The following is a 25,898-nucleotide window of genomic DNA, read 5'->3' on the forward strand; positions in this document are numbered from 1 at the left end:
AGCTAAAGATATTTTCACATTGAGATGTCATGAATTCATACATGTTTGTCACACAGCATCTAAGAAATGTTCTGGCATTTGTTACAAATTCAGTAAACAGCAGCCCATTCCTGACATCTGATCTCAGATGGGATCCTATGCCATATCCCACTCTTTATAAGAATGTCTCCTTGGCCATCCTGGCTGGGGCTGAAAGGAGTTGTAGTCCAAAACGTCAACGCTTCTGCTTCTTCTGCCCTAATTTATGCTTCTCATGCGAGGCCATTCCATTCCACTGCACATGCAATAATATATTTTATCCATGGACTCTAGAGACTCAGCTAGCTCCTCTCGCAGGTCCTGTTATAGGTCACCTGTATCCTGACTGCCAGCTTACTCTGAGCAAGCTGTTAAGAAACAAAGCTGACCCCCCCCCACTCCGCCGCCCCTTCCAATCAAATTCTGCTGCGGGGGGTGGGTCGTACAATTGCCTGTTTTAAAGAGCAGCCAAGGAAGGAAATACTCTGCACATGTTCAAGGGCACTTTCCCCTAGCATCTCGCCCATTCCAGGGCCGGAGACGGGTTACTGGAGAAGCAGGCCCGCAGGGCTGCACCTGGGTCCTGCTACAGGTTTCATACTTAAAACATGGACAGCTCCGGCCGATTGCCAGTGAGTGAGCGGGGCAGGATCTGACCGCCAAAGCCTGTGTCAAGCGGCACGTAGTGCGCTCTGAAGGGGAGGCGCCCACCTTGCCTGCCGGGCGAGGAGCAAGGCAGGGAAAAGGCCGGCAGCCAGAGCAGCTGGCGCTGCCGCCGCCTCCTAATCCGATCCCCGCGAGGGCTGCCAGGGACAAGCCTCTTCCCTCCGCCCCTTCCAGGCAGCCCCACCCCGGCCAGCCTCCCGCCCGCTCCGCTCTGCTTCCCGGCAGGCTCCGAGGAACTGGCTAGGCCGTAGCCCTGCCTCTTGGCCGGCTCTCCCTCGCCGCTCATTGGCTCTCGCCTCGCCAGGGGGGCCGCGACGTTCGGGCGCCGTGACAAGCCAAGGAAGGGGCCGGCCTCGGGAAGCAGCCCAGCGCCGCCGTGTCACAGCCGCCGGGCGACAGGGTTGCAGCCGCCACCGCCACTGCCGCCGCTCGGAGGAACAAGTGAGTTTCCTCTCGCAGGGATCGCGACCCAGCCCGGCCCTCCCCTCGCGGGGCGGGGACGCCTCCCGGCTCCATCCTCCGCTCTGCCTCGGGGCTCCCGGCGCCAGGATCTCCCTCGCCTTCTCCTCGCTATGCAGCCTCTCCCTTTCTGCCTCCACAGCCTGCGGATTACTCATCACACGTTCCCATCTCTCTCTCTCTCTCTCTCTCTCCTCCCCACCCCATGCCGCCCACTCCGCGCGCGCTTTCCCTCCCTCCTCCTCCTCCCTCCGTTTTTATGAGTCACTCCGGGGTTTTGGGTGGGGGCCCATCCGCGTCACGAGCTCATGCACGCGCCGGCGGGTGACTCCCTGCGCGTACCGCGTGCCCAGGGGCTGCTGAGCATCTCGCCGGGCTCTGGGGAGTTGGCTGGGAGGGCGGCAGGCAGAGGATGCGAGCGACAGGTAGCGGCACATAGCGGGATACGCAGAGCAGCCCTCTCCAATCCACCTTCAACTCCCCGGGTTCTCTGGCGGGGTAGCCTTGAAAGACGGGAGTCTTTCTTTCTTTCTCTATCTATCTATCTATCTATCTATCTATCTATCTATCTATCTTCCTTGGCCTCAAGGTCCCAGGGTGGGTTGCAGCATTAAAACACAATATTAGAAACAATTGAGAACAACTAACAACCAGGAAAATAAGGTGAGCCTTGAAATTAGATGCCCCAGGTGTCAAAGTCAGAGGCAAGCATCCTGTGGCAGCTGTATGATGAAGGTACTGGATTTATCTTTGTGGGAAGGGGGATCCACGGCTTAGGGGCTGACCATAGAGAATTGCCCCTCTTGGGGCACCAGCACCCCAGACTCTGAGGGTGGAGGAAGTACCAAGAGGGCGCCCCCCCTCGTCTGCTAATCTCAGCACCCAGGAAGGTCTGTAGGGCTTCTTTCATCCGTGAGCTTCTTCGCATGCCTTCTGTTCGATGGCCCACTTTTTGTTTTCATTTTCTTGCATTTAATAGCCCACCCTTTTCTCCAAGGAGCTCAAGGTGCATGGATCTCCCTCCTCTCATTTAATCCCCTCAACCTCCCGGTGATTTAGGTTAGGCTGAGAGGAAATGAATGGCCCAAGGCCACCCTGTGAGTTTCATGGACCAATGGGGATTTAAACTCTGGTTTCCCAGGTCCCAGTTGGGCACACTGGCTCCCAAGAGGACTGCAGAGAGAGAGACGGAAGACTTCCCCGTTTTCTTTATTTTGGGGTCTCTCATTTGCTCAGACATACACCTCTTCTCTTGCAGGGCTTTTTTTTTTTTGCCAGATAATATATTTTATTTTTAAAACACCAGCTTTACTTCAGAGGCTTCTAACTAGTTTGAAACATCACAACTGCATATAAGCAAATGGGTCATCACTTAGGACCATAGAATTGTAGAGTTGGAAGGGACCCCAAGGGGCATCTAGTCCAACTCCCCGCAGTGCAGGAATCTCAGCTAAAGAATCCCTGACAGATGACTGGCCATGTTCTGCATGGATGGAGCGATGTGTGTGTAGACTTTTTGCATGGCTGGCATGTCACCTACAATACTTGTGCCAGGACAAACTGATCCATAAAGCATGCTGTGATTTCAGCAGACCATTGCTGGTTGTGGCATCTCCAGGGTTGCCTCCCATTTTTAACCTGGCCATGTCCTAGTTCTTTTATTTATTAATTTTCTTACATCTGTAGTCAGTAGTGGCTGGTGAGGTGGTGTGTGCACTCTTCAGGAAACGACTTGGCGCATGGCTGCAGGAGCATCAGATTGACTCTGCCGTCATGTGCCACACGAAGCTTTCCCATGCTGCTTCACTGGCCAGTGCTGTATATAGCTCACCTTGGTTCCATGTGGTCTACATGTGGTTCCTGGTGGTCAAACATCTAGGCACTGACCAGACCTGTTCCTGTTTAGCTGCAGCAAGGCAGTGGCCTCATATGCCTTCAGGCCATATCCTGGGTTCTAGGAGAAAAGTGCTGGCATATACTTAGTGTACTCTTGGCTGTGTGCTATAGTGCCAAACTGAATGCTTGGTAGGTTATAGACACACCAAGTATAGACACACTCATAGTATTAATGTGGATACAGTCTTAAGTAACGACTCAAGTCGAGGATTTCAGACTTGACTATTCCTCCTAACCCAGGAATTGTGTTGATCATCCAATGTTAGTACAAGCTAAATTGATAGAAGGTCTGAGGGAGAACCCAGTGGTGTGGCTTGCTTCTTGGAAATTAAAGTGATTTGCTGCATTTTAACATAGAACTGCGTCCTCCTTCTGCAGCTCTTTGGCCTCTTGGTAGACCAGCAGCAAGTACAGAAATAAAAAATGCTTGTGAAGCTTTTCAGGTTAAAGAGGAAAGGGGAGGTGACCTCTTGATACCTTGCTGGCCTCCAGATGAAATTGACTAATTTCCTTGTTCATGGCATTTTCACCCACTAATGAGAATAGAATTGAAATCCCTGAAATTTTATTAGGTTCAATCTGTATCTCTGCATGTTCTTTGTGTGCAGTCTCTGCAGGAAAGCTTCAGAGTATTTGTTCTAATAATACTGCAGATAAAGTCTTTATCGGCTTTTTATTTTTGAATATTACTGTTGTGCCTCACAGGGTTTCCATCCAAAAGGATTATTCCTTCCAGAGAGAATTTGTGAATATTGGAGGCTGACATTTTTCTTTGACGCAAGGAGTATGATGTTTGCTATTTTAATTATTGCCTGGGTAACAGTAGGGGCATGACAAATGGGATTTAAACGGCAACCAACATTTCCAGACGTGAATCTTGATGTGAGCCTTAGTGTTGATGTAACCTCTATAAGCTCAGCTTCAGGTTCTAGAAAATAAGCAACTTAACATGTATATTGATTTACCTGTTTTTATTGTACTGGCTAAATTTTGCTTAGGCACATATTCTGCTGTGTAGAAAGCTCAAGGGCTAGGAATCTCTCTAATGGGATGCAAAGAACCCTCTTGTGCTTAACAGGCAGGATCCCCTATGTATGTAAGGAGGAACTCAGGAGCAAAGCACCGGCATATCAGCAACTTGGGGAATGGTGGAGATGTGAGAAGATCACATCATCCTTGTATGCGAGTAAAAGCGAAAGTCGTGCTTTCAGATGGTACGAAAGTGACCTTGTACATATCTGATAACTTCCCCAGTTTTGCTTGTTCCTGCTTTGTTGGAGAGCATTGTGCACGAGTTCTAATGGTCTTTGAAAAACAAACTTTCAGCACATAAGCTTGGGCTCTAAGATAAGATAACTTAATCAAGTTCATGGGACGAATTCTTCCTGTCCCTTCCTCCCATTTGCAGCCACTCGCTTCCCTGAATAGAGAATGGAGAGAGACATTTGTATGGGTAGAAGCCTCTGACTTGAGCGTGGATGAAATTTAGCCTGCTATATAAAGATAAAGAGTCACATCCATTGCTCTGACTGCTTTTGCTTCCGGCCCCACCCACCACTGGCAATGCGGACCCAACCCTTCTGCTTAGCCTCACTGTGACATGAATTGAGTTTGCTCTCCCTCCTTTGTCTCCTTGCAGAAGATGTCTGGGGAACTGTCCTTGCACATCGACACCAAGGAGCCACGATGGGACCAGAGCAGCTTCACAGGGAGAGCAAAACACTTCTTCACGGTGACAGATCCTCGCAACCTTCTGCTCTCTAGCAAAACTCTGGAAGAGGCCCGGAGGGTGATTGAGGATTACAGGTTCTCTTGTTAGTCTGGGGATTGCTTTGGTCCTTAGAGAATGACAAGGAAGGCAGTGCCGGGAGTGAGGGGGTGAGGTTGTGGGGAATCCTGATGTTGTGCTATCTAGAGGCTTTTAAAGCAGTTGGTGTTAACTATGGCATTCAACTTCCTTAGCTCTCCTCTAGTTCCTGGAATTCATAGATTCTTCTTAGCACTCTGGAGTGGCTTGTTGACTTTCAATATAGTGGCTCTGGGAAAGCAGAAGCAGGGAGAACGAACTCCTAGGGAGAAGGATGCACTTTTAGAAGGGATGGAAAGGTGAAGCTTAGAGACTAAACCATCAAGTTTATTTATAGGCCACTTCCCAAAGGATGCTCCAAGTGGCTCACAAGAAAAGCAAACAAATCAATATATAGGTGCAAAGAAAACATAAATATATCATAAATGCAGTCTTTTATGTTCCCATTAGCAAACAAACATATTGGTATTAACGATTCCCTCATTAGTATTAATGTCTCCTCCAGTGGCTGCTGGCCATTTGGTGACAGAGCATTAGCATAATCGCAAACCATTGCCCTGTCTACACATCCTATTCCAAACCCAATATTTTGAATTAATCAGAACATTCAAAGGAACCCATCCAAGACGATCCACAGGGCAACTGGTTCATTTGAAGAGTCTCCTTGCATTTCACAGTGTACATGAATAGAGAGGAGTGTTGAGGGGTACCTCTGGTCATTGCTAATACAGCTATTCTTACCTCCCAAACTGACCCCGCCTCTTCCTAGTACAGTGCGTTGATACTTCCTGCCCCAGCAACCTCCACAGCAAATCTTCTCATTTCCCTAAACTGCCTCCAATCTTCTTTCCTTTTCTTGATTGTTTCAGGAAAGGGAAGGTGTCGCCAGGATTGACTGAGGACCAACTATGGCGGGCGAAATACATCTACGACTCGGCTTTCCACCCGGACACTGGCGAGAAGATGATCCTGATTGGGCGAATGTCGGCCCAGGTGCCCATGAACATGACCATCACTGGGTGCATGCTCACTTTCTACAGGCACGTGCACAACTTCTAAGGTCCTATTGGTGGCCACGCAAACTGCAGCGTGACAACAGCCTTACATTTAATGTAATGCAGCAATTTAGAGGCCTAATTTGAAGCAGTCGGCTGTGATAGGGGTTTAACACTGTTCCCCTCTCTCCCCTGCCTCAGTGTTCAAGTTGCTCTTAGCTGCAGGTTAGGGAAAAAAGATAAATACTATATGGGCAAGTACCCCTGAGGGAAATGCCAGCTTTGGGGCAGGAAGAGGGAGCAATCTAACATTGTGGCTGGGGGAAAGAATTAACCCCACTTTCCCCCTTGCCATGGACCTTACCTAGGGTTGCCATATTTCAAAAAGTGAAAATCCAGACACAAAAGTTGTTGAGTTTTCTATTTTTAAGGAAAATCGACACTGCCAACAAGGGTTGCCATACATCTGGATTTTCCCAGACATTTTAGCAATTTCTGCCGGGACACTGCTTCCGACTGCAATATCCTGGCTGTGTCTGGGAAATTCTGGACGTATAGCAACCCTACCTCACCCAAATTGCCCCCTAACATCAGCTAGTTTTAATGAAATAAAAAAGACAGAGATCTGTTCATGGATTTTCTGTGTTGGATGTAGTTTGGCCCTAAATCTGAAGGAGAAAGGAAGTGCTGTGTATGGCTTGGAACAGTGGCATTGAAACTGCATGCGTACCTCATTGAGTGCTTTTGTGTGTATGTATGGAGGAGGGGCTGCGAGAAGCACACACCAAATCAGTACATAGAGCTCGTTCGCTACTTCTTTGAGAATTAGCCTAACATTCTGGTTTTTGTCATATTTATGGGAGCCCTGACTTTTCTTTTTCCTTGCAGAACAACCCCTGCTGTTCTGTTCTGGCAATGGGTGAACCAGTCATTCAACGCCATTGTCAACTACACTAACCGGAGTGGAGATGCTCCCATAACCGTCAGGTAAGAAGACACTGAGTACTGCCCAAGAACCCTGGAAACGAATGCAGACATATTTGTGGGAAATTTGCCATGGGATTGCCTGATACCACTATAGGAGCTGCCTCTAAAGGGTAGCTTTTCAGGACCCATACCTGCCAAGGAAGCAGATCATCAGGCCCCTAAAATTCTGCTCCCTCATCCCAGATGGCTATAGGTGTGGACTCGGATTATTCCACATTTGTTCAGGAGCTCCTTCCTAATTACATTTCAAGTGGAAGCCATGACAAAACATTGCACTGTTGAGTAATCCTATTCAGGGTGCCAGCCAATTTTCAGAATACTCCATTTCATCCTCCTTCCTATCTGTTTCTCTTCCCCCCTACAACAGTCAGCATTTTATTGCTAGTGAGCATGCTCAGTCCTCAATGGGCTGTGTTTGGGCTCCTTCCCTTCGGTTCATAGTTTCCCTTAAGTTTTCTTTTGAACTTCTGCAAAACTTGAGATTCCTCCAAGTCTGCTGGTACCTCCCTCTTGTGCACGAATGGGTGCCATTTTTGGTGGGTGGGGATCCACACTGGGAGAATGAATTCACTCTTAGCCTTTTCCCATTGTGAATCCTAGGAAAACCCATGGGAGCTAATTCTTCAAAGTGGTGTGCCTAGGAAGCAGTGGTGGCCCCATTTGTGGGGTCAAGAGGCGATGATTGCAGGGGCTGGGCTTTCCAGGAGTCATGGAGGGAAAGCTTGAAGTCAAAAGCAAGGTAGACCATGGTGGAGACCTCCTGTGCAGAAACGGGTAGGGAATGAGGCAAGAAGGAACACTGGCAGTGCTAGGAAAGGTGGTGAAGATGTGTGACTGCTTAGTCTTTGTGGGGATTTTTAATGGTGGGAAGTAGGAATGTTCCTGCATGTCCCACCCATTGAGTACCTTTCCCAGGGCTGGGACTAGACAGAAGGAAGTTGAGAGTATCTTAGCCTCACCTGGTTGCCTGCTTCCTTTACAGCCAGCTGGGCACTGCCTACGTCAGTGCTACCACAGGAGCTGTGGTCACAGCACTGGGCCTCAAGTCCCTCACCAAGGTAAGGCAGCTGCCGGCTGTGTCTGCCCTGGCACAGCAAGGAGGATATGCCTGTTCTTTGAGATTAGGGTGTCACACTTTAGTGTTACAAACAAGACCTTGCATAGGACAAGTGACTCTCTTTCCTTATTTGGTTATCAGCATTCCCTGGCCACTGAGCACGCTCAGCATTCATTGAGATGTTTGGAAAGGTTTTCTTCCACTGGTTTTTGTATGTGTGTGTGTGCGTCTGTACTTCTGCAAATCTTTGGTTCCTCTTCCTGTTTTCTCTTGTGCATCGGTCAGGCCTGTGCAAGGGGGGTGGGCAGCTGGGTACACTTTCCCTGGGCCTATTCATCCTGCTGTTAATTCAAACTGTAACACATGTCTCCTCTCTCTTTCTCTTTCCCTTTCAACTCTTCCACCTCGGTAGCATCTTCCGCCCATCATTGGACGCTATGTGCCTTTTGCAGCTGTGGCAGCGGCTAACTGTATCAACATACCATTAATGAGGCAGAGGTAAGATAGGGCTGCGTGATGGGGAGAGGGTAGGAACCTAGGAAGATGCCTTGCACTGAGTTGATCTAGCACAGTATTGGGCCATCTAGCTCAGTATTGTCTACACTGACTGGCAGGGTCTCTCCTGGGTTTCAAGCAGGGGAGCTTCCTTTCCCTGCCTGGAGACACCAGTGACCTTTTGCCCCAGCAAAGCATGTCCTCTGACACTGAAACATAGCTCACCCTCCTGGGAAGGGGAAACCAAAGTCCAGGTCTTGGCCATTTCTTGCTAGTAGCATATTCTAAATTACTGCACCCCTGAGCATCTTTTCTCAGTCTTTTGACCTTGAAAGTATGAGGTGTTCACAGCTATGATAATATACGGAATCCACAATAACTGGCATCAGGCTAACAGCATAGCAGAGGGCTTTGCCATTATAGATCTATGAAGGGTGGGGTGGGGGGGACTTAGAACATAGTAAAAAGTAATACCAGATTGCGTAAGGGGAACTACCATCCCCACCCGCGGAATGAAGAGAGAAGCTTTCTAGCTACAGTCATACCTCATGTTACGTTTGCTTCATGTTACGTTCTTTCAGGTTACGTCCTGCGGCGACCTGGAAGTAACAGAAAGAGTTACTTCCGGGTTTCGCCGCTTGCGCATGCGCAGAAGTGCAAAATGACGTCATGCGCATGCACAGAAGCTTTTTTCATGTTGCAGATGGGCCTCTGGAACGGATCCCGTTCGCAACCAGAGGTACCACTGTATTTAAAAAGCAACGTCTACATTTCTGTGATAGTTTGTTACTGTAGATGAGAATATTGTTCCTTTTACTTATTTGTATCCCATCTTTTCCTACTTGGTAATTCAAGGCGATATACAAAGGTCTCCCATCCCGGCACCAACCGGACCGAGACCTGCTTAGCTTTATGAAGATTGCTGCATCATGTGCCAGAGCCAGGGTAGAGAGCTAGGGTTTTGAAGTAGGTGGAAGATGTTGGAGAGGAGGCAACATAATGAAGAGTAGAGAAAAAGTGTAATGAAGAGTGGAGCCATGGGTCTCACAATCTCCTGATGTGCCTTGTCCTCATGTCTGAACAGTGTCTGCTGTTGTGATGTTTATGTGGTTTTGGTTCATGGGGAGTGGTCAGGTGGGATAATGTGATGGAGCTACTCCACATCGTTCCATGGTCCTATACCACATTGTTCCAGACTATTCTTTTTTGGAGATCCAGCAGGACAGATGTAGTCCTGTGCTGGCTGGTGGGTGGGTGGGATTTGTAGTCCAAAACAACATCTGGAGTTGAAGCCTAGTTTAATACTTGTGTTCCCGGTCAAGAAAGACACGAAGCACAGACAACTAGGACTCAGAAGAATTGCTGCATTTCTGGCAGCAAGAGAAAGGAGAGGCTGAAAATGACAATAAAGGGTTGTATCATTATTTTCCCTCTTAACCATTTTTACAGGGAGCTAAAGCTTGGTATCCCCATTACAGACGAGAAAGGAAATCGGTTGGGTGAGTCAAAGGCAGCTGCTCAGCAAGCCATTGCACAAGTGGTGGTGTCTCGAATTGGCATGGCTGCACCTGCCATGGGTAAGTAGCTGCTGCATTGGCCCTTGGCTAGAGCGGAAGCAAATACTTGAAGTTCCAACTTTGCCAATAAGGGATGATACATTTTTTTATGGGTGGAAATGTGAATGATTTTGATTTGCTGGCTTCTCTCAATTTTTTTGTCAGATTCAGATATGAAATATTATAAATTGAGGAGTGTTTCTTATTAACTATTAATTAATTTGGATGCTTGATGTGCATTGATGTGCTCAGTGGCAGAGCACATGTTTGCATGTAGCAGAGCCCAGGTTAAACCTTTGGCACTTTTAATTTAAAAGGGCCCTGAGATCTGCTGTGATGGTACAGTGGTGTAGCCTGGGGGACCATTGTCCCAGGCACACAATTGGGGAGGTGTGAACCAGGCACCCTTCCCCCGAAGAGATCTGGCGCATGAGTGCCCGCCTGTCAGCAGGGGTTGGGGAGCACAGAGGATGAAGAGCACCCTTCATGCCCTGTTCCCCCATTTGAGCATTCACAGATTGCCTGGAGAATATTTGACATCAAAATTAAGCATTTTGAAGAGCCCATTAATTTTAGTTCTGCTTTTGGTGCATACATGCTGTGCTATTTTGTCATTATCTCCTGAAAGGTTCTACCAAGGTAGAAATCCTGTTTAAGTTGTGGCATTTGCAGGGCAAAAACAAATTGACAATTTGGGCTGCCTTTGCATGGCAGTTTATTCCATTCCTTTCCCCTAACTTCTAAGTTCTGCATTATATTTGAGCTTTCACATGATGTAAGAGTGACTTCTGGAACCGTAGTGGAACATAGTGCAAGTTAAGTGCTCATTTCCCCGTTTGCAAATAATATGGAAACCAGTGCTTAACCTGTGCTGTATTCCACTATAGTTCTGGAAGTGGCTTTTACATTGTGTGAAAGCATAAATATAATGTGGAAATTATCAGTTAGGGAAATGTCATGAAAATGAAATGAACTGCCATGTGAATGCAGTCATAAATCAAATTCCATTGCCAGTTGGGACACCTCTGAGCTTTTAAGTTTGTGAACTACTCATTGTGATGTTAGTTTCTGAGTATCCTCAATGGATTCCAGGAATTCCTAGAGAAATAAAACAACAACAACCCTAAAACCGATTCAAAACATGCAGGAGACATATGGCTGGTTGGGTGTGTCTTTAATATTCTCCTTCCTCATTTTCCTTATAGCCATCCCTCCTGTGATCATGAACGCACTAGAGAAGAGAGCATTTTTGAAGGTAGGTCCTTTTGGATCTTAGTTCAGCTCCCAGGCCTCCATTCCTATAGGCTGAGAAGGATGTGGTTGCTTTCCTGAGATGAGCCATATTTGTGTGTGTGTTCAGCTTACTTCTCAATCCTCATGAACAGGAGAGGGTTATTGGCCTCATGTCCTGGTTGTGGGCTTCCCAACAGCATTCAGTTGGTCAATCTGCAAACAGAATGCTAGATGAGATAGGCCTTTGGGTTGATCCAGCAGGGCTCTTCTTACGCTGGTCAGGAAGGGGAGTTTAATTTCTTAGAAGGTGTATTGACTGCCATCTTGGAAATGCTAGGGTCAATTGTTGACAATTACAAAAAAAAATTCAAAGCTTCTTAAGCAGGGGTGGTTAACCCTTGGCTCTCTAGATGTTGCCATCATCCCTGACCACTGACCATGCTAGCTGAGACTGTGTTGTAGTTTAGCACTACCTGGAGTGCCACATAGGGCTTTCCTCAAGAAACGTATGAGTGCTCCTGCTGGGTCAATGGCTGCACCTCTGTAAGCAACAAGCGACAACGGCTGCTTTGGAAATGGATGTAGATACTGAGCACGAACCAACGCCTTGTGTTTCCTTCCAGCGGTACCCTTGGATGAATGCTCCTCTGCAGGTTGGGCTGGTGGGCCTGTGGTAAGTGCGCTTCTTCCCTTGTGCAAATGGGAGTATTGTACGTCAAGAGGAGAGAACAGGTTGCCAGAGCTCTCTTAGAAGAATGTCAGTGCAAACCGTGGTCACATTCACACTGTATATTTATAAAGTGCCATGATACCACTTTAAACAGTCACGGCTTCCCCCAAAGGATTCTGGGAGCTTTAGTTTATCTACAGTTCTGAGTTTGTTAAAGGTAAAGGTAAAGGTACCCCTGCCTGTACAGGCCAGTCGTGTCTGACTCTAGGGTTGTGCGCCAATCTCACTTAAGAGGCCGGGGCCAGCGCTGTCCGGAGACACTTCCAGGTCATGTGGCCAGCATGACGAAGCTGCAGCTGGCGAGCCAGCACCAGCGCAGCACACAGAAACGCTGTTTACCTTCCTGCTATAAAGCGGTACCTATTTATCTACTTGCACTTAAGGGTGCTTTTGAACTGCTAGGTGGGCAGGAGCTGGGACTGAAAGACGGGAGCTCACCCCGCCGCGGGGATTCGAACCGCCGACCATGCGATCGGCAAGCCCTAGGCACTGAGGTTTTACCCACAGCGCCACCCGCGTCCCGAGTTTGTTAGGAGGCCCCTATTCCCCCCCCAAAAAAGCTACAGTTTCCAGAGTTCCCTGTGAAGAGGAATTGAATGTTAAATCACTCAGGGGACTGTAGTTCTGTGTGGGCAGCAGGGATCTCCTAACAACTTAACGAACCCTTAGCACCCTTAACGAGCTGCAGTTCCCAGAATACTTGGGGAAAGCCATGGCTGTTTAAATTGATACCATAGCGCTTTATATTTATGGTGTGAATCTGACCAGTGTGGGGAAGTAGAGTGCCTATGACTGAGGAGGCTCAGGTTCAAATCGTCTCTCAGCCAGAAAACTCACTTTCTCTCAGACCAACCTGGTTGTGGAGGCTAAAATTGGGGGTAGCTGGTTGGGCCATGATGACCTAGGAGCCTTGAGCTCCTGGGATGAAAGACAAGACAAGCATGGAATAAATAAATAATAAAGAAACTCGGCTTTTGACTAGAACCAGGTAGCACTTGGCTTATAGGAGCAAGTGAGGTAATCTCCTGAGAGGGTATGATTGTGGGAATCAGGCACGGGGACCCACATTCCATGGCCCTTCTGGATTTTCTTCCCTGGCAACTGTGACTTGACCTTTAGGCTGATCAGAAATTCTACCAGTTCCTATCAATGTATATCAGCTTGAAGGTGTTGAAATTTCTGAGTGGCAGCCTGTTCCATTCTGAATATTTCAACTTTTGTGGGTTGCCCCATTGAAATGACAATAACATGGTACCCAGCTTATTTGTAATGGATCAGGCAAGGTAGTTTTCATGACATAGTGCTATTCCTTTTGGAAATTTGACTAGATCCCCATTCCAGGAGATTTGGTTGGGGGCCCTTTGCCAACCTGGTGCCCTCCAGATGTTTTTGACGCTGAGTTGTAGTTGGGAGTTGTAGTCCAAAACATCTGGAGAGCTCCAGGTTGGTGAAGGAGGCACAAGAGAAAAGCTTTGATTGGGATGCAAGATACTGCACTCCATTGCGTGTTGTTCGGCACCTACAATTCTGACTGTGAGCTAGAAAGCAGCCTAAACCCCCAACACATAGAGCAACATGGGGGGGTGAGGGTTATTTCCCCCCACAGCGACTCCCTTGCCCATTCTCCAAGGCAGAAGTGACTCCTCTCCTGTCTTTGTTCTTCCAGTTTGGTGTTTGCTACCCCCCTTTGCTGTGCACTCTTCCCCCAGAAAAGGTAAGCATGTCATTGCATTTTATGATCTATGAGAGTAGTTCCTGGGGTCCATTTGGAGTCCAACCACCCAGGGGGCTCGTGGCACATACCCACCAACTGTCTGGGACATCCCGTTTGGAGGGGCTGTGCTCTCGTGTGAGATCTTGGTGCCCCAAAATGCTCCTTTTGGGGAACTGTGCTCTCGTGCATGGGTCACATAGACCTTAATGGACCTGTTAGTCATGGTTCATTAACTTCAGGCAGTCTATTCTGAGTTGACCTAGCACTGTGCTAAATCTATAAAATGTTGAATGGGGAGTTCCTCATAAGCTGTTTCTTTTCTTTTTAAAAAATATTTTGCTGTCCAAAGTCAACATTTTCACAACTGTTTACTTTCAATTCAAAATTTGAAAAGGTTTTTTTTTTTCCTTTTTTTTTGCTGGGGTGGGTGGGGGAAGAAGCATTATTTTGAAAAACATGGCCTTTTTAATGTTTGCTACGGTTTTCATGCCCTGCTGGTGTGTTACAGTCTTGAAGCCTGATCCTGTCTTAAGTATAGAAGCAATCCTACATTCTTTAGGAGTCACAGATGTTTCCCCTTTCTGCTTGGGATGTTTTCAAATGGGGGCAATGCCACAGTTGGGGGAAATGCCACACAGTGTGGGAAAGAGCATCCCACATGAAGTTTGAAGAAGACACCTTTGGTCACCACATGCTTGGGACCTGGTTTCTCCTTCAGCAACTGTGGTGTTTTCCAGAAGCATACATGGTGGACACACTGTAAGCATCTCTTTCCCATAATATACAGATTAGTCTACTGCTGATTTAAAACATGACATGGGAAGTCATAGCCCATTTTTCAGAGCATGGCTGTGCACCTCTTGAGATAGCCCTGCCCCATAACTTTGCTTTCCATTTCCTACTCTCTCCTTTGCCCTAAGAACTAGAAAAACATCTTGTTTTCCTTTTTCCAGCTCAATGCGGGTGAGCCGCCTGGAACCTGAAGTCCAAGCTCTGATCAGGGAGAAAAACTCTGACATTGAGGTTGTCTACTTTAATAAAGGGCTTTGAGAGAAGCTTCCTCATGCTGCCCTGGTATGGAGTAAAAAAAACAGGAAGAAGTAGAAGAACCAGGGATCCGGTGCTCCTGAGGAGGAATTTACACTTTGTAATAGTATAATCCCTTTTATATGCTGCTTTCTTATTGGCTGACAAGTCATGGCAGGCCCTATGTGTATGATATAACCTTCCTGAATTCAGGTGAACCCTAGGGTAGATTGTAATGTGGCAATGTGGCTGTTGCAGTGATGTATGTTCATACTCTGAACAAAGCAGAAACATTCCAGTGACGACCCATTTGGGTTTCAGGAGCAAAGAAGTCCTTAAGCCTAAATCCTTACATTACACATAGTTCTACAGTGGTATGTGTACAGGTGTGGATGTATGTGCACTATAATCTTAATGATGTATTATCCTAAGAATGATAACGTTGAGAAATGTTTGGGAAGAGGAGAAATCCATGGGACACCTGAGAATCAGTTGCTACATGGAAGGCAACTTGCTGTCCTGGTTAGTTGGAATTTCATGTATTCAGAGGTAAAGGAGATCACTCTCCTGCATAAGAGCATTATGTGTTTTTGCAATACCCACGTTCTTGAGATGTTTTTTCTCTAGACAACCTTTGTTTTTGCAACCAAAACATGTTTTTCCAAGAACCTCTGTGTTCTCTTGCTGTTTTGATACTTTGCTGATAAGAGAAATGTACGAGAATGACAGTATGTGCAGCCTTGAAACCACAAAACCCATGATGCAGGGTGAGCGCTAGTCAAATAAGCACAATGCTTCCTACTTAGGGAAGCAAGCAATTGACCATACTGAGTTAGCAGGAAACTGCTAAAATTCAAACAGGTTGGTGGATTTTCTATCAGCAATCTTCTATTCGGAGGTGAGCACATGCTTTGAAGATGAAGCAAAGATCTGGCGTTTGCATAATTATGTTATAGGAGATTGGATCATGGAAATCAGTTGATCCTAACATGCCCCTTATCTGCCCCTTGGAAACCACATAATTTCACATAAAGTGGGAAGGGATGTGTCTATATATGTAGAGGCTTCACCCCTTATGTTCTGCTTAGCTGTTTTAGCATAACCACAGCAATATTTTGTACGGTTGCATAGCTTGCTTGAAGGCCCAGGGCAATTGATAGGGATGGCATCCAAATGGAGCATCACTTCTGCCAGCTTCATTGGATCAGGTGAGGGTTGTGACAGCAGCAAACCCATGCTTATGGGGCCTGATGGTTTCACCTCCCAGACTGAGAAAGAAATTTGTTCTGCTTACCCTTTCCACGCACTCACTCCCCCAAACCTTTCATTAATACCATGGGTGGTATCCAACTAAGTGGTTCCACATTTTAAGAACGCAATACAAGCCTACTGGATCATGCCAATGGCCTATTCTCATAGTTGCAGACAAATGCCAATGGGGAGCCTGCAAGCAGGACATGAGCCTAACAGTACTCTGCCCACCTGGGTTTTCCAGCAACTGGTATTAAGAGGCATAATGTCTCTGACAGTGGAGCTGGAACATACTTATTGTTGTGCAAAGGAACTTATGCTCCCTCTCCTCTCCCTGTGTGTCCCCCACCCCCTGAATCTGTCCCAACCCTCAGGAGCGAATGGGGGGGGGGGGCTTGGGGGCACATGGAGAGGGAAGAGCAATATGAAGAATTCTGTTGCCCAAGTAGAAATCTCACCATTTAGTTGGAGAATTCTTAACCCCACTCCCCAAATTTCTAAGCACATACCTTGTTGCTCCAAGTGAATACTTACTTGGGTGAATTTGTCAAGTAGAAAAGGGTCACATCTGCCTGAGAGCATAAATGACTCTCTTTGGTGCATGTGGCTGTGACTCAATAGTGGTACACATAAGTATCTCTTCTTTATCTGGACCTGTACTTTACCAGAACAGTTGAGACAACCACTCTGAGGTTTTGTTTTTTACAATCAAGCAGTACATAAAATCTTACAAAATAAATAAAATAATAAATGATGTTCCAGCGTTTGGGGAGGTGTGTCTGCACAAAAGCTCTTGGGTATCTGGTTTGATGCTTTACTTGCTAAAGCAGTATCCAATACTCAGAGTGTGCACTAACCACAAGGTTTGTTTTGGACCCTGATTCAGCACTTTGGAAATTACTCCAGCTTGGCTCAGACAGTTTGAAGGCTGCCTGGTTCATCTTGGCACCGTATCAGAATACTGATCTGGGAAAAGCTGAAGCTTTGTGTCTCCCCATTGGCTGTCATGAGGAAATCAACGAATTATTATAGCCTCTTTCCATTTGACAGAATTGTATGCAATTTGCAAGCATAGCAAACCCTTTGGACTGGAAGAAGCCTGCCATAATTCCAGTCAAAAAGGTGCAGGTTTGTTTGCGCTAGACTTCTTCCACCCTCTTCCCACCTTGGCTTTCTTCTTAAATGGAAAGCTTGAGGAGAGATGTTGTCATTTTTTTGCAAATACACTTTCTGACTCTGAATCAACATTTGCTCCTAATAAAGAAAGTAATGTGGGCAGGAGGTTTTCTGCAGTATTACCCTGTGTTGATTATGGTACCTGCCTTGTAACCCTACAATTCCTTCTGTCTGCCATGTAGACGTAACTGGTCAGTGCTAGGATCAGATTTGTGTGTAGTGATTAGGTGCACTGAATCAGCGCATCCATAAGATGCCTTTGGGTGGATTTGACCCATAAAAATTCTCTTTGCTGATGGTCTGAAGGGATATAATGCTCTACAGCAATGTCCATCCCTATAGTCCATGCTGTTGCATATTCTGCACAATCTAGCATCAGATTCCATTTGCTCAGAACGTTTAGTTCAATGTCATTTTTGCCCTTCAGCAGCAGCAGCAGCAGCAGCAGCGTCCATAGCACTTATTTGATCTAAGCAACACGCACACAGAGCTAAACTGGAACAAGTGTGTGTGATGACACATGATGTTTGGCCTGCAAAGTAGAATAAAGAACTGCCAGAACTGCCTTCTCCAAAGGTGGATGAAGGTCAGTGGCTTAATCCAGTTTTATGTACTTTTTATCCCTGGAGCAAATCATTTATTTTAATCTGAGCAGAACCGCCTGGGTTTGCATGCTTGCTTCCTTTGTTAAATGTCATCTTTGCTGGAGCCTCAGAGTTCCATCAGGGGTTACTATATATGCTCTTTATCACACTAGCTTAATGAGACCTCATCTGATCCAACTCTTACAAGCTTAAAATGGTTTGAGTCAGCTTATTTTTCTTTTACTGTGTTGGGTTATGTTTGAGGCTTATTTTACCAAATGCAAAGCAATGTCTGTGCAGGAATCCTCATTGATTCCATGTTATACCTCTTGTATAGCTTTAAATAAGGCATTTGTTTCCAAATAAAGAATATAATTTCTGTCTCTTGCACATGTCTGCTGTTTTCTTCAACTGACAGGTAAAATGCATTGCTATGTTTCTTGCTCACATACAGCAGATTTTAATGCAGAGTTTTGTTATAAGGAAATGTGACCAAAATTACTCCTACTGGCGATGAAGGCAAAAAGCTTCCTGCTAACTTCCAAGTGTGGGTCCCCTAATTCCCACCCACATTCTTCAAAGGTTAATCTGTTTATGATTACAGTGATTATTCCTGTTCATGGAAGGGCTATGCTGTCATTTGAGCAAAGAAATCAGTATACTCTCCAAGATGTGTCCCACATTCCAGGCCATTTTTCACTTTACAAAATTCCTACACAAAATACAACCTGTATGTAGCGCATCATGTCATGATTTATTCTGAGAGCACTTAAATGTTACTAAGCACTATGCAAAGCTAATTTAAAACCACAGGGGCTTCCTTGCAGGCCTACAGTCTTAAAGCTTTCTGATGTACCAAGCAACAAAAAGTGGGAGAGCGAATGTGATCTAGACAAGAAGGGAAAGGAAACAAAAAACTTGTGCATGTGTTAGGAGGTTGTGGGCCACTTTTGAGCTCCCACTGCGTGTATAAACAGCAAAAACTCAATGTGTGATAATCATGCATAACAATCTACATATTTCTTCCACAGCAGAGGAAGCACATGCTGAAGAATACTTAGGCTCTGATCTAGAAGTCTTTTGACTGAAGATCAAACATGGGAACTTACAAGTTCTCAAAGCATGTATTTGTATCACTGAGGAATTGTGTGCTCAGGGCTTGTCACTTTCTGCAGGGATGTACAGACTTGCAGAATCCACTTTGGTGTTTTTTTACTAGAGATTCACCAACCAGAGTCTGGTGTAAAAGACATACACATGGAATGAGAGTATTCTGAGCCTTGGAATTTGTTTTGAATACCAGAATGGAATGAAGTTTGCAGTTCTTCTGCACAAAAATCCACTCCCAGTTACTGCAGTCTTCCTTCATTTCATTTCAGTGGTACTTCGGGTTAAGAACTTAATTCGTTCTGGAGGTCTGTTCTTAACCTGAAACTGTTCTTAACCTGAGGTACCACTTTAGCTAATGGGGCCTCCCACCGCTGCCCCCACACAATTTCTGTTCTCATCCTGAAGCAAAGTTCTTAACCCGAGGTACTATTTCTGGGTTAGCGGAGTCTATAACATGAAGCATATGTAACCTGAAGTGTATGTTACCCGAGGTACCACTGTACTATGTATGTTTGTGTGTGTGTGTGTGTGAGAGAGAGAGAGAGAGAGAGAGAGATTTTGTTGCTGCTATTGTTAACTTATTTGGAGTCGGAAATCATTGCCATTCTACAGCAGATCACCCAGAGTTCTATCAGTTGATCCAGATCTTTCTCCCCACCTCTGATCAATAGTGACTTAACCAAGAGAACCAAGTCTCTGGCCAACATTGGACATATATTTGAAAAATATATATATGACATATATATGAAAAATCCACTTGCACGACATGCCCTGAATGGAGTGAGAAAAGAATTGAGCCCAAAGCCAAGGGAAGAGGGGCAGGTGCTGCCTGCAAAGGCTCTCATCCCCATCTGCTTGCCATGTGAGCCTTCTGCCCTGTTCCCTCCCGCCTCCTCCAGCTTAGCATATTGCACGGATGGATCTGGGATGAGCCATCAATCAATGGCTGATAAATAATGTAGGAGTCTGCGGTGCAATAAGACTTGTCAATTGCAAAGCTGCCCTCATAAATTAAAGATGAAAAGGTACAAGGCTCTTGCCAGAAAAATGAAGACAAATTTTTAATAGCTTGCCAAGATGCTGCGAGATGGAATGCTCAAGAAAAATGAATTACGTTTTTATTATATGTTTTATTATGCTGTGATGAGCGGGATTAGTTGAGAAAACAATACATTTCTAATGCATTTGAGTGGAAGGAGAACCCCAGGCACACTTTTGCAACCCTCCCCTCACTTTGCCTCCTCATGCAGACAATCTGAGCATATCCCACGGAACTTGCAGCGAAAGGGAAACTTGCTCTGACATGGGAGCAGCCTGGGGATAAAGTTTGGGGTGGCGGAGGATTATTTTTGATGGAATGGGATAGTAAACTGGGTCCTAGGCTACACAATTGCCATGCAGAGGTCAACAGGTAGAAAGCAGTGGCGGCAGATGTTGCTGGGGAAATAAATAAATACTTGAGGCTTGTAACCAAATACTTGACTGACTATGTGAAAGCAGTATGCAACAATTCCAGACCGCCTTACATTTGAAGTTCGTTCTATGCACACCTTGTTAGAATTCCTGCTCCATGATTGCAGTCATGGGATTGTTGTCTATCATATGACGGTGTATGTTTTGACTCCACAGAGTGGGAAGTGTGGATGGGAAGAGTGGGAAGACAGGATGTTTGTGTTACTGTGTTCCGTGAAGTGGGACTATTGTCCTTTGTTCTTTTTTTCTTTGCTGTCTGATGCTAGAGAGAGAGGGAGCCATGTTGCAGTGCTCCGTGTGTGTTTATATGTAAATAAAGTAGCTTAGCCAAAATGTTGAGTTGCTGAGGTCTGTCACAAGGTGCGCAAACTCTGTGGATCCCTAAGTGTGCCGGTGTCTGTTGGCATCGGTCACTGTGATGTTCAGGCAGAAGAAAGCTTTTGAAGCTCCTGAACAATCAACCAGGAGGGAGGGAACATGTCAGTCGGGCATGTGTCTCTGCCAGGGTCCTACTCGAATGTAGGCTGAACTCCTGACACATCTCACTAATGATTTTCTCATTCCTCACACTCTATTCATTCCTATGAACCAGTGTTCTTCAGTCTTAGGTCCTCAAATGTTGTTGGACTACAATTCCTATCATTCTTGACTATTGACTAAGCTGACTGAGGATAATAGGAGTCCAACAACATCTGGTGACCCAAGATTGAAAACCACTGCTCTGGACCATTTTCTAAGCCCACTCTTTGTCTCGCCACACAGCCTTCCCATGCCCTCTGCTTCCCCCTTTTCTAGGTCACTGCAATGCTCTGCCTCCTTCCTGCAACCTTCATGTCTGTCTCTTTGCTGTCTCTTCAGTCAATGGCTGCCAGAAATCTCTGCCCACCTCCCTCTCTGTAACATTAGGACAACTCAGCCAGTCAGTGCTAGAGGTTTCATCTCCATCAACTTTCGGAAAACCCCATCAGTGTATTGGGATGAGACATACAATTACATAACTTAACTTCCAGAACAGCTGTGTTCTTTTTGGATCCACATGGCCTCACAGAATAAATACCCCTCCTATAAAACCAGTTCACGAGCTTTGAAGAATCCCACAGAGCACACATATGTGATTAGAGACCCTCGGCTTAATAAACTCACTTAATGCCACTTCTTAGTACAGCTCTCATAATGTTCCAGGAAAGGTCAGATAAACTGAAATGTACTGAGAGAAAAACAATCTGAAGTCACTCAAGTGGGAGGCTGTTTATGTAAAACAAGGTTCAAATAAATGTGAATTGCAAACTGCAGGAAACGGCATTTTACGTCATGAGTAGACTTATTATTTGATGTAGTCCACCTCCAGACTGCCACCGTTTTGTGGGAAGGATTCCACTGCGTACCAGAAAGTTACCGGTAGCTTTGTACTGTTACAAAGTGGATTAATTTGCTGTGGTGTTCTGATGCAAGAAATTCCCTTTTTAATGGACTTCTGGTTAGGAAAGTGATGGGAAAATACGCTAAAAACTTTATGATAAGAATTTATTGATAGGAAGATGTATAAGTTCTCATCAAACAAACTGGGATGAATGCTCATTGTCGTATAACCTCCCTGCAAATAAATGAGAACGAATGTTCAGTAAAGAATGGGCATCATATAATTTCTGCATACGTTTTATGCAAGCAAATCAGAATGACCGCTCTCCACATCAAATGGAGGGCGCCCTTTGCGTTCCCTCACGAGCAGCAGCACTCCCCCCCCCATCCTACATGACTCCCGGCAGAGCACTCCTGGACTGCCTCCCCAAGTCGTAAACCTTGAGGTTCCTGCCAAACCTCAGTTCAAAGAACCAGTCGCAACTGAGGAGGCACAGCCAGGGTAACGGACCAAGTAGAAGAGAAGAAGAGTTTGGATTTGATATCCCTCTTTATCACTACCCGAACGAGTCTCAGTGGCTAACGTTCTCCTTTCCCTTCCTCCCCCACAACAAACACTCTGTGAGGTGAGTGGGGCTGAGAGACTTCAGAGAAGTGTGACTAGCCCAAGGTCACCCAGCAGTTGCATGTGGAGGAGCGGAGACATGAACCCGGTCCACTGCTCTTAACCACTACGCCACACACCCAGCCCAAGTAAGGGTTGGGTTCACTCTTTAAGCATAACGTCACAACTTTGGTGGTTATAGGCCTTGGGCGGAATTCTTTAGTCTATCTTCCCTAAATGGGAGGGCATGAAGCGGTGACACACGCCCCCCCCCCCGTGGTGGCAATCCCAGTGTTCCCCGTTAAAGAGGTTGTGTTGAGGGCAGCGGCGTAGCGTGGGTTGTCAGCACCCGGGGCAAGGCAAATAATTTGCGCCCCTAACCCAGTGGGCTCGACGGCTCCTTGGCGACGGCGCCTACATGCTCTTTCTTCCCTGGCGAGAGCCCCGCGTCCTGGCGGTGGCGGTGGTGGCATGTGCGTGTGTGTGGCTGGACTGGCTCTGGGGATTTAATCCACCGGGAAAGCCGCTCTTCCTCACCTTGCCGCTGGGAGAGCAGGGGCTCCGTCTGCTGCACGCTGCCCCCCTTCGCCTCCTCCTCCTTCCCTTCCCCGCCCTCTCCTCTTTCCCCTCCCCTCCCCCCGGCGGGCTCAGCACTCAGGGAGCCGCCGCTAGTAGAGGCAGCGGCCGCGGCCGCGGCAGCACAGCCACCTCCACTCCACTCTCCCAAGCAGCAGCAGCGAGGCTTCTCTTTCCCCCGCGCTCTCCCGGAGCTGCCTCTTTTCTTTCCTTTTTTTCCTTTCTCCAAGGCTTTTCGCTTTCTCTCCTTAATTTATTCCCCCTCCACACCGCGGCGTTTCCTGGCTGCTCCCCCCCCTTCCCCTCTCTCTCCTCCTCGCTCTGCTTGCCTTGCCCTGCCCTGCCTGAGGGCGCCATGAGGAGACTCCGCTCTCCTTTTTGACCAGGCGAGGTAGAAAAAAGGGGGGAAAGCCTCTTCCCGCCCCCTCGCCAGACTCCCTGCTCGGCTCGGCTCACTACCCAGAAGGCCAGTGGAGAGAGAGCCGCAATTACCATAAAGCTCCTCTCCCTCCGCTTTGCCAAGCTGTCAAAGCCCGGCAGCAGCGGCAACGGCAGCAGGAGGCGCAGCCAGACCCCCACCAGCCCGCCCGCCCGCCCGCCCGGCTTCCTCTCCTTTTTTCACCCACGGCAGAAGGCTTCGCTCTCCCCCTTCCGCGACCTCCTCGCCAAGCCGAGCGAGCGCGCGCGGGCTCCCTAACCCATGGATTTTAGTAGGGGCAGAGAGCTGCTAGTGCGAGCGCCCCCCCCATGTTGCGCCCGGTGCGGCCGTCCCCCCCTGCGCCCCCCACGCTATGCCACTGGTTGAGGGGAGTCACTGGCCATACGCTGAAAGGTTGTCAGTGCACTCCCCTGTGTTGCAGTGAAATGGGAGGTGGGCTCTCTGCTTAAACATACGTCTTCCAGAGCCAGGCCAATCTCCAAACAGATTGGATAACCCTGATGTGCCCCAGATCCCTGGCTGGGGACTGGGAGGGATAAATGCCCAATGCCTAAGCCAAGGTCTTCCTACATCTGAAAGTTTAATAAAGTTGTGGTCAATTTTAGTCCCATAACACGCTGTCACAAGTCATTATTCCACCCGGGTGTCGCCTAGAGTTGGGAGGGGGGTCTCTGCCTGGCCACGTAATGAATGTTCAATTAACAGGTCATCTGGAGGAGCCCCAAGAAACTACAGTAAAATGCATCAAGACACCCCTTCCCAATATTGAAGGAATCATTATACACCTGTTGCTATAATTGTATGTATGTATGTATGTATGTATGTATGTATGTATGTATTTATGTTTGTATGTATAGCTTGACTCACCTAGGGAGAGGGCTGGGGTAGAATTTCAGTTTGGTTCTGATTTTAATGCAAACCTACCTAATTTGTACTTTTCAAAACAATATGTGCAGTAAAAAGCAGCCTATCCTTTGGAATTTGTGCAACTCTGAATTTTGTGAAGCCTAACTCCAACCAAATAATGTATACACAAATGTGTCTATTGGGGGAAGGGTAAATGTGCATTAAAAATCATATATTAGTGAAAATGGCATATAAAATGTGTTATATTAAGGAAGATCGCTTGCAAAGGATGTGTATATCTGGCAAAATTGCATCCAAAAACGCTACTGTCAGGGGTTCAGGAGCAGAGGCACAGGGAAGAGAGGAGATGGAGAGCGAAGGGGAAGAATCCGAGGGGAGCGTAGGAGAAGAGGACAGTGGACCGAGGGATTCCACGAGCTTCTCCAGCAAATCAGAAGATTCACAGAAGGGGGCGCCAGTGGCCAGGGGTAGGGGGTTCCCAAGGGGAATGCCCCAGGAGCAAGGGGGCAGCAGGGACTCCCAGAGCAGTAGTTGGAAATCAGGACCAGCTTCCCCACCAGAGCAGAGTGGGGGGGAAGAGTCCCAAGGATCGGGGCCAGTGCATTCCCCACCAGGGAGAGAAGATAAGGCAGGGCTGACCACACCTCCATCGGAGAGTCAGACAACGGAGGGGAGGTCAGATCCGGCCAGTATCCCGGAAGAGGGAAGCAGTGACAGAAGTAGTGTAACGGTCAGGAGGAAGGTCACTGGGTTGGCGCGAGAGGCAAGTTCAAATGTACAGGAGCGCGGGACAGCAGAGAATGAGGATTGGGAACCGGGTCCTAAAGCCCGCCGGAGGGAGGGGGAGGAGCTAAGCGACTCAGCGTCGGAAGAGTCCAGAAAGGGCAATGCCCCAGCGGGCAGGAGGACCCAGAGGAGGAGAGAGCAGCGTAAAAGGTGGAGCAGGGCTAGGATCTTAAACTGGTGTCATAGGGGAGGAGACTCAGACGGTACTTCGCCGGTCTAGGGTTTAAGACGTAGAGCTGCGCGCTGCGGCTTTGAAATGGAAACTGAACCTCAATAAAGACTTTTGTACATAACGACAGCCTCGCGTTGGTCCTCTGTGAGCTGGGACCTAGGGGCAGCTCTGACAGCTACATTTGAGGGAAAGGCTGAAAGATGAGGCACACTTAGCCTATAAAGGAGAAATATAAAAATCCTCCTCTGATTCCACTTGTTTTATTACGTATTTATTTATTTAAAGCATTTATAAGCCTCTTGATGTACTATATATTTAAAATCCCTACATAATTGCTGCTATGTAATTGTTCCCAGAGGCTATTCAGCCAGATTTTAACTTCTCCCTGCAATAGTATTCTGATTTTGAAGTAATTAGCAAGAAAGTAAAAGGTTTGTTACTGTCTGTCAGTGACAAAGTGAAAATAGTAAATTAAAGAGGAGTATGCAGAGGGAATGGAAGGGGACCAAATGGAACTGCCTGTACATGTCTTACTGTACAAGCACGTGGAACATCTGTGGAACAAAATAAGGAACCACCTGCCCTGGTTTAAAGGCAGTGTAGGGTAGTTCCACAAACCCCAACCTAATATTCTCTCTCTGTGAGAACTCTCTCTAATCCTTCAGAAATCTCCTTGCATACAGCTAGTGCTCTACAAGGAAAAGCACACCAAACTTCCCTTTCTGCTTGCCCCACTATTCTGCCCCCAGACAAACGTATTACCATTTTCTGTTTCCTCCCCTTTCTAGCCTCATTAGTGGGTTCTCTTTCTCACCTGCTGTAATCTATTACCTCCTTCTCCTTGCCTCTCCCAGGGATCCCA

At 47.0% G+C, this 25,898-nt stretch overlaps 1 protein-coding gene across 2 annotated transcripts; it reads left to right on the top strand.

The window, feature by feature from the left end:
- The first annotated feature begins 970 nt into the window (after positions 1-970).
- SFXN3 (sideroflexin 3) lies at positions 971-18,040 on the top strand. 2 transcript variants are annotated; one of them, XM_079977492.1, is made up of 11 exons: positions 971-1,125; positions 4,679-4,845; positions 5,716-5,886; positions 6,730-6,828; positions 7,811-7,886; positions 8,298-8,383; positions 9,830-9,957; positions 11,142-11,191; positions 11,793-11,842; positions 13,566-13,613; positions 14,567-18,040. In XM_079977492.1, the coding sequence occupies exons 2-11, from the start codon at positions 4,682-4,684 to the stop codon at positions 14,661-14,663; spliced, it is 969 nt and encodes a 322-aa protein (XP_079833618.1). In that variant the 5' UTR covers positions 971-1,125; positions 4,679-4,681; the 3' UTR covers positions 14,664-18,040. The 2 variants fall into 2 exon arrangements, with proteins under 2 accessions (XP_079833618.1, XP_079833617.1); XM_079977491.1 differs by lacking the exon at positions 971-1,125 and adding an exon at positions 1,437-1,568.
- Positions 18,041-25,898: the final 7,858 nt, after the last annotated feature.

Source organism: Podarcis cretensis, assembly GCF_951804945.1.
Source record: "Podarcis cretensis genome assembly, chromosome: 5".
Taxonomy (NCBI): Eukaryota; Metazoa; Chordata; class Lepidosauria; order Squamata; family Lacertidae; genus Podarcis; species Podarcis cretensis.